Here is a 7,771-nt window from a genome sequence, read left to right as displayed (position 1 = left end):
TGGGAAGGAGGCAGCGGGGGAGCCGGGCCGCGTGGCCTCTGTGCCGCCGAGCGGAGCGCCGCGGGGTCCCCGGTAGTGAGGCTGTCGTTAGGCGAGAGGCAGTGACAGACAGGTCTCCACTCAGGTGCTTCCTAAATGTCTGCAAGTTCCACTTTGCAAAGAGGAATTTCTTTTTCTTTTCAAATTTTTAAAATTTACTTCTTAGAGGGAGGAAGGGAGGGATACATTGATTGGCTGGGATGACGCCAGGGCTCTTGTTCCACTTTCAAAGGCAGTGACAGGCCCTGGCTGTTGTGGATAGAGCATCAGCCTGCGGACTGAAGGGTCCCAGGTTCGATTCCAGTCAAGGGCACATGTCTGGGTTCCGTGCTCGATCCCTAGTAGGGGACGTGCAGGAGGCAGCCGTCCCATGATTCTCATCATTGATGTTTCTATCTCTCCCTCTCCCTTCCTCTCTGAAGTCAATAATAAATAAATGAAGGCAGCGACAGGGCCTGCTCGCTGTGCACTGGGGCCTGTCGAGTTAGGGATGAGATGGTGTCTTCTCCACCAGGGTTGCATGGTAATCTTGTTTTTAAGTCAAGCTTCCCTCTTTTTTCAAAATATAGTTTATTGATTTTTTACAGAGAGGAAGGGAGAGGGATAGAGAGTCAGAAACATCGATGAGAGAGAAACATCGATCAGCTGCCTCCTGCACACTCCCTACCAGGGATGTGCCCGCAACCAAGGTACATGCCCTTGACCGGAATCGAACCCGGGACCCTTGAGTCCACAGGCCGACGCTCCATCCACTGAGCCAAACCGGTCAGGGCTCAAGCTTCGCTTTTATCGTTCTTCAACCAAACTTTGCACCCACTGCTGTCCCGCCTGGTTGGGTACGGAGGCTCTTCAGGGGGAAAGCCTTGCCTTCGTGCCCTCAAAGCTCTGGGGCCTCGGTTGCCGGGCTGGTGTGGGCGGGGGAGAGCGGAAGGGGACAGTGTGAGATGCTGGGACTTCAATGTCCCTTCTGAGGGCGGTGGTCCTGCTGTTGGCAGAGGTGGGCCGTGAGGACGGCCTGGCCCTGGAGGCTGGCCACACTGAGCTGTGGGTCCGTGTGTGGCCAGGGCCAGGCCGTGGGGTCTGCCGTGGTTCACACTGTGCTCCTTGCAGCCTTCTCTCCTCTGGGCCCGTGCTCCTGGCCTCGGGGCGGGCAGCGACTCTGGCCTCTCCGACAGCGAGGAGAGTGTGTTCTCAGGCCTGGAGGATTCTGGCAGCGACAGCAGTGAGGACTCCCCTGAGGGACAGGATGGGGCCAGCGGTGATGAGGGCCACGGCAGGACAGAGGAGACCGCTGAGCAGCAGGTGAGTGGCCCAGGACCCCGTGCCGTGGGCTCCCTTGTCTCAATGAAATCGTCCAGGAAAGAGAGCACCTGGCAGGCCTTGGGGACACACGTCCAGCACGGCTTCCTCCCAGTTTCCTGAGGAACCCAGGCCCTTGTCGCTCCTCTGATGCACCTGGGACACATCTGGGACCGGGTGGAACGCGTGTTTGAAGCTGGATGCTCTCCAGGGCACTCAGCCCCTGTCGTTAGGCTGGGTTTTTAGGGGTAAATCCTGAGGGATTCGCAGGCAAGGGACACGTGAGGGAGCCAGGCCACCCCCGGGCCCGGGGCCACCCGTTCTGTGATGATGGGGAAAGGTGCACCTCGCCCTTGTCTTCAGTTAGCAGCAGGGAGAAGGGCTGAATTTAACGGGAACGCAACGTTTGTTAGAATGTTCTGAGGAACAAGCTTTCACTGTGTCCACTGGCCCTGCGTTCGGAAGGGAAGACCTTGGCTTGTACAGAAGTTACTCTCGTAACGGACACCAGAAAGCAGATTTAAACCAGACCGAACCCTCGCACCGCCCAGGCTCTGCCTGCCACGCTGGGCGCTCAGAGGAGAGGGCGCCTTCGCGCTCCTGACCCTGGTTTGCAGGGCGATAAGCAACTGTTTTCCACATCTTTCTTAACTTTTAAAAAAATTTCTCAGCCAAGGATATTTCCCACTGACGTTTAGAGAGACTGGAGAGGAGGAGGAGGGACAGAGAGAGAGAGAAACATCAATGTGAGAGACACACCGATTGGTTGCCTCCCACAGACACCCCAGTGGGGGTTGGGGATCGAACCTGCAATCCAGGTACGTGCCCTTGACCGGGAGTGGAACCCGAGACCCTTCCTTGCAGGGGCGGGCACTCTAACCACTGGGCCATGCCGGCAGGGCTGCTCTGTCTGTTCTTTTGAGTCCCTTTTCCTAGAACTCCCTTTCAACCCAACTTTCCCTCTAAAACGCAGTTTACTGTCCAGCCTGAAGTTCCTTTCCTCTTTTCCTGGGTAGAAACAGCTGTGCGTATACCTGGCATGTCCTTCCCACGGGGCTGGGAGAGCACAGGCCATCCTGGCGTCAGATGTCCGAGCTCCTCACCTGGCCGTGGGCAGGAGGAGCTCATGGAGGAAGAGCGGGTGTCCTTGGGTGTGATGAGGACAGGGACACCGCCTGGCAAGGCGGGCCGGGCGCTGGCTGCTCCCCCACCCTTCCTGCGGGAGCAGCGGCCCCAGCCCTGTTGCTTGGCTGGGTGTCGTTGGGGGGGACTCCTCACTCCTCATCTTGTGTCTGCTCTCCTCTGTGCACCACCCTGCCTCTGGCCCCCTTGGGGTGACAGCCTGTCCCCGTCCTGTATCGCCCTGCTGACCCGAGTCCCTGTCTGCCAGGCCAGTCGCCCGGTCTGCTGGCTGCCCTCTCCAGCTCTGCCCCACACTCTTTTTTTAAAAAATTATTTATTATTTTTTTATTGATTCTAGAGAGGGAGAGATAGAAACATCAATGACGAGAAAGAATCATTGATCAGCTGTCTCCTGCACATCCCTACTGGGGATCAAGCCCGCAATCTGGGCATGTACCCTGACCGGAATCGAACCCAGAACCCTTCAGTCCGCAGGCCAACGCTCTTCCCACTGAGCCAAGCCGGCCAGGGCTGCCCCTCACACTCTTGACAGCGGGTCAGTGTCTTCGAGCTGCTGCTGGGGGCTCTGTGCCAGCGGTTGCACCTGGGCCCTGAAGGAGCCACACTCCCCCTGTCTCCCCTGTCCGCCTCTGTCCTCTCCCTGGCTCTCCACTGACCACCCACACCCGTCCTCTCTCTCCTTTGGGTTTGACTGCTGGTTTTAGCCCCCCACCTCCTCCCCCACCCCCCACCTTCCTCCCCACTCACCCCTGCCGGGGCCTCACCCATCTCCCAGCAGAGACGCTGGCCGGGGTCACTGCCTGCTCTTGGTTCCACGTCTCGGGTGGGTTTGTGCCTAAAGCCATTTCTTCCCTTTCTGCTTGTTTAGATCCCCTTTTTCCTACTTGTTGTGTTTGGTTTGGTCTTTTCTATTTACATGAGGTCATTTTCTGTTTTTTCAAAGTATATTTTTATTGATTTCAGAGAGAAAAGGAGAGGGAGAGAGAGATAGCAACAACAGTGATGAGAGAGAATCATTGATCGGCTGCCTCCTGCACACCCCCTACTGGCGATCAAGCCCACAACCCAGGCATGTGCCCTTGTCTGGAATTGAACCCAGGACTCCCCAGTCCGCAGGCTGACACTCTGTCCACTGAGCCAAACTGGCTAGGGCTCTATTTTGTTTTTTTAATCTTTTGTGAAAAAGTTCCCACTTTCATTGGTTTGCTTGCTGCCATCGGAAAAGACCCAGTAATACGTTAGCCCCACGAGTCATGTTTTCCAGATGACAGAGTCCTGTGCACAGAACTCACTGTAGACCCCGGGAATGGTGTGTGGGGACCCCGGCCAGATCTGGGCTCCTCCACCCACAGCCCCTCCTCAGTCCCTGGCTGGGGCCAGTTGCTTACAGAACCCTGCTTCCCGTGCGTCCTGCCTGCCTGCGCCCCAGCAGCCCACAGGGCGGGTTCAGGGGGCGGTGCCAGATTGTGCCTGAGCCCCTCCAGGGCGTGTGGATCTGGTACCCCACCACCTTGGGGGTGTGCCTGAGGACCCGGTGCTGGCGGCCAGGACTGGGGTGCTGGGCAGGGACCGTGCTGGCATCCTTTCTGTTTTATGTCTTCCTGGTCTTGTTTCTTAACTGAGTGTTTCTTTAATGCACTGCCCCCTGGCGGCTGGCGGCTGCCCTGCAGCATCGGGTCTTGGAGGTGGTGGTGGGGGACGTGGTGCCCCAAGGGGACTGCGCATTGAGTCTTGTGGGAGTCGCTGCTGCACACGGGACAGGGCACGTGTCTGCGTCTCCCGCCAAGATCCTTGGCCACACCTGTGGCACAGATGCCGTGGGACTTGGCGCCCGAGGAGCGTCGGGCAGGCTGGCGCTGTGGGCGGCCGAGAGCAATGGCCCATTGGGTGCTTGTGGAGATTCGCAGACAGCCAGGCCCAGGGGTGCCTGCTGGGGGCTTCATGGGCACGAATGGCAGAGAGCTCTGGGCCTGGGTCGGGCGGAAGCTCGGGGGTCGCCCTCTGTGTCCCTACCTGTGCCCACGCCTTCCAGGCCTTGCCCACCCACTTTGATAGGCGGTGCTGGGAGCAGGGGCAGGGGGACATGGAGACCAGTCCTGCCTGGGTCCTGGCCGGGAAGAAACTTAGGGTTCACCTCCTCACACTGAAGGGAAAAACAGGAGGAAGAGCTGCCTGCAGGCCTTTGGCTCTCGCCGGGGAGCGGGGGCGGGGGGTGGGCTCTGGGCGGTGGGGGGCTCCTGCTCCCCAGCACTTACTGCCCCCGGGGGTGAGTGCGGACTGTTTTCCCCATCACCCCCTTCCAGTGCACTGGTCCCCCCACCCTGCTGCTGGAATCTGTTTTCCAGGTTGAGGTGTGAATGCTCAGCAACACCCACTCACTGACCTGGTGGATGGGGTCAGCCTGGGGCCAGGGATGTGGTGGGTGGGGCAGGGGCCTGGGGGCCGGCCCAGGTGCCTCGGGGCTGGCTGTCATGCTCTGCTGGGCCTGGGCCAGAGGGGCTGGTCTGCTCTGGGAGGGACTGCTGTGGCCCCTGGGAGGTGGCTGACAGCGCCACACCTCTCTCAAGTGGGACCCCCAGCCCTCGCTTTGCCTCGGACCCCAAGTTGGCACTGGGCCTGGCAGGGCTGGTGGTGGGACTGTTGGGCCAGGATCCCTGCAGCCCCTCTTTCGTTTCGGGGCTCAGGGACCCTGGTGGCTGGTTGCTGCCTGGCACCAGGTGTCGTCCCCTCCCGGGGTTCCTCTCCCAGAGCTTGGACATGGTGATGGGTCTGGCCCCTGACAGAGGACCCAGGCTGGGCCCCCACCCCCCAAAAGGCCCACTGAGGCCTGGGTGTCCCTGGTCGTGTCCTGAGGCCCCGGGCTGATTTGGAGCTGCTCAGAGATGGGGGGTGGCGGGAACCGTGACCTCAGAGTCAGCTGGATGGACAGTTGGTCCTCACGCCCCCACCACCCAGGAGGGGCCTGGGGCCTGCCTGGGGTCAGAGGGCGTTGGTGTCACTGGAGCACTTTCTCCTCCCTCCACAGGCTGTCAGCACCCCCTCCTCGCCCCCGAGGACAGAGGCGGCGGCAGCAGGAGCACAGGACGAGTACGCGGAGGACAGTTCCGACGAGGAGGTAGGGCGGCGCTGCTGGCAGGGGAGGGCAGGGGAGAGGGGAGCCAGCCCTCGGGCGGCCGAGTGGGCGTCTGGCCCCGGCCCCATTCCGGGTCTGGAAGAGTGATTTGGGGTCTGGGACTCATGACTACAGGAGTGTGTGTCATCGCGGGGGGAGGGAGTACAGTGGCCCATGCCCATGCCCTGGCCCTGTGGGGGGTGGCACGCCAGGGTCACACTCCAGGTGGCATTCCCCACACCACCCAGGCCTGTCACCCTGGGCCACCGTCTCGAGTGTGGAGGGAGGTGGGCAGCAGCCCTGTCGCTTCCTGCAGAAGCCCTGCCCGAGGGCCTGCCCAGTCGGGCCATGTCCTCCAGGCACAGGCTGGGCAAGGCCCCTGGATCTGGTTGCCCCTCAGGTTCACAGTCTGGAGGGGAAAGTGGGGACCGTGTGATGTGGGGCCAGGGTGCTCAGTCTGGGGTCCAGAGGTCCTGGTGGGTGGGAGGGCGGGGAGCTGGGAGCTGAGTCCACGGTGACCGTGGTCCTTGTCCACCTGTCCCCTCCCTGGTGCCTCTGGGTCAGGTGTGGCCTCGAGGCTGGGGGGCCAGGTCCTTGGCCTCAGGAGCACTTCCTGCCACCTTTCGGGGGCGGCCAGGCCTGGGGAGGGCGGCCCCCCACTTGCTTCCACCCCCATCCTAGGCTCTGCTGGCAGCGGCTGCAAGAGCCTTGGCTGTCCGCCCGATCCGGTCTCTGTGCGTTCAGAGAACAGAGACAAAACAAAATAAATTGGTTTCCTGGCCGGAGCAGCGGGCGCGCTCGACGAAGGGGGGCCAAGCGGAGCGGCTCCCTGCCTGTCTCCCCTCCCAGGGGCTCTGGCTGTCGGCAGCCACATCCTGTCGGCTACTTTTTTATATTTGGTATTTTGAGAAATCGATGATGATTGTAAATGGAGTGCAGGCCGGGGGAGGGGCCTCCCACCTGGGGGAGGGGCGCTCCTGTCCTGGAGCCACTGCGGGGGCTGCGGGCGCTTCCTCGGAGATGAGTATCCCATATGGCGGCTGAGTGACAGGCGGGAGCCGCGCTGCCCGCCCTCTGCTGCCAGAGCAGCCCCGTGGTGGCTGGAGGGGTGGCCGAGCCTGGCTTTCGGAAGTCCGTCGGATGCCCCCACCGCCAGAAACGGTTGCCCCTTGGGTGCTCGCAGGCCCATGGCTCCCACCCTGAGGTGGCTGTGGCTGTGTCTCCAGCGTCTGAGCAATGTTGGGTGGGCTTGGGGAGGAGGCCCTGGAGGCTGGGGCGCGTGTGGTGTGGGGTGCGGCCAGGTCCCGGTGCTCCCTGGGCTGTGCCTGGTTGGCTGGTGCCTGTGAGGCCAGGATCTGTGACCACTGCTCTGGTCAGGGCAGCCTTTCTCCCGAGTCTGTGGAGGTGGCCAGTGGTGCCAGGACCCCACTCGGCAGTGGGCAGGGCTGGGGGCTGGGGGACACTGGGGCTTCTGGGCCCTCTGGCTGTGGCCTCTGCTGGGCCTGAACCCCCCACCCCCGATCCAGACACTGCTGGCTTGGTGCCGTCTGCCTTCATGGGAGACGTGGTCCAGTCTTAGGACTCACCCTCTGTCCCTTTCCCCAAGCTCCCTGGGCGAAGCCCCGACGTCTGCTGGTCCTGGCAGGGTCCTGGCCTGTGGGGAGCCCTGAGGAGCCTGTGGGCTCGTCCGCCCAGCCCCCACGTGTCCACCTCGCCCCTCTCCAGGGCACCGGCACCTCACAGACGTGATCTCATCCAGCCGCCAAGGCCCAGGGGTGGGGGAGGGGCGCGGGGAGGGGGCTGGCGTCTGCACTGCGCTGCCCCTCCTCTTTGTTTAAGCAGCTGGAGAAACTGAGGAAAACGGTGGGCGGAGAGGGGCCCCCAGCAGGCCGGCGGCTGTGTGTCTAGGGTGAGGGGTCAGGGCCACTGTGAACTCTGGCAGAAAGCAGAGAGGACCCTGGGCCCAAACCATCGGTTGCGCCCAGGCCTGGATGGGGGCAGGGCTGTGGCGCTGGCCGGCTCCTCGGCCCCCCTCAGCCCCCCTCGGCTCGAGCTATCTCAGATCCGCAGGGACAGCCAGGCCTGTCTGCGTCCAGAACCCGCGATCCCCTCTGCTCTCGCGCCAAACGCCGTTAATGGCTTCTCCGAGCTACCGAACCGGCAGCTGCCTCCAGTGCT

At 62.2% G+C, this 7,771-nt stretch overlaps 1 protein-coding gene across 1 annotated transcript in view; it reads left to right on the top strand.

Moving 5' to 3' along the window:
* The window catches only part of BOP1 (block of proliferation 1), a 21,427-nt gene that overhangs the window by 3,338 nt on the left and 10,318 nt on the right, over nucleotides 1–7,771 (top strand). The window contains exons 2-3 of the mRNA XM_014538697.1: nucleotides 1,082–1,341; nucleotides 5,507–5,596. Coding sequence (XP_014394183.1) covers nucleotides 1,082–1,341; nucleotides 5,507–5,596 — 350 coding nt within the window. The remainder of the gene's footprint in view (nucleotides 1–1,081; nucleotides 1,342–5,506; nucleotides 5,597–7,771) is intronic.

The sequence above is a fragment of the Myotis brandtii genome, unplaced genomic scaffold (assembly GCF_000412655.1).
Source record: "Myotis brandtii unplaced genomic scaffold, ASM41265v1 scaffold1956, whole genome shotgun sequence".
Lineage (NCBI taxonomy): Eukaryota > Metazoa > Chordata > Mammalia > Chiroptera > Vespertilionidae > Myotis > Myotis brandtii.
This window is presented reverse-complemented; position numbering and strand designations above follow the sequence as displayed.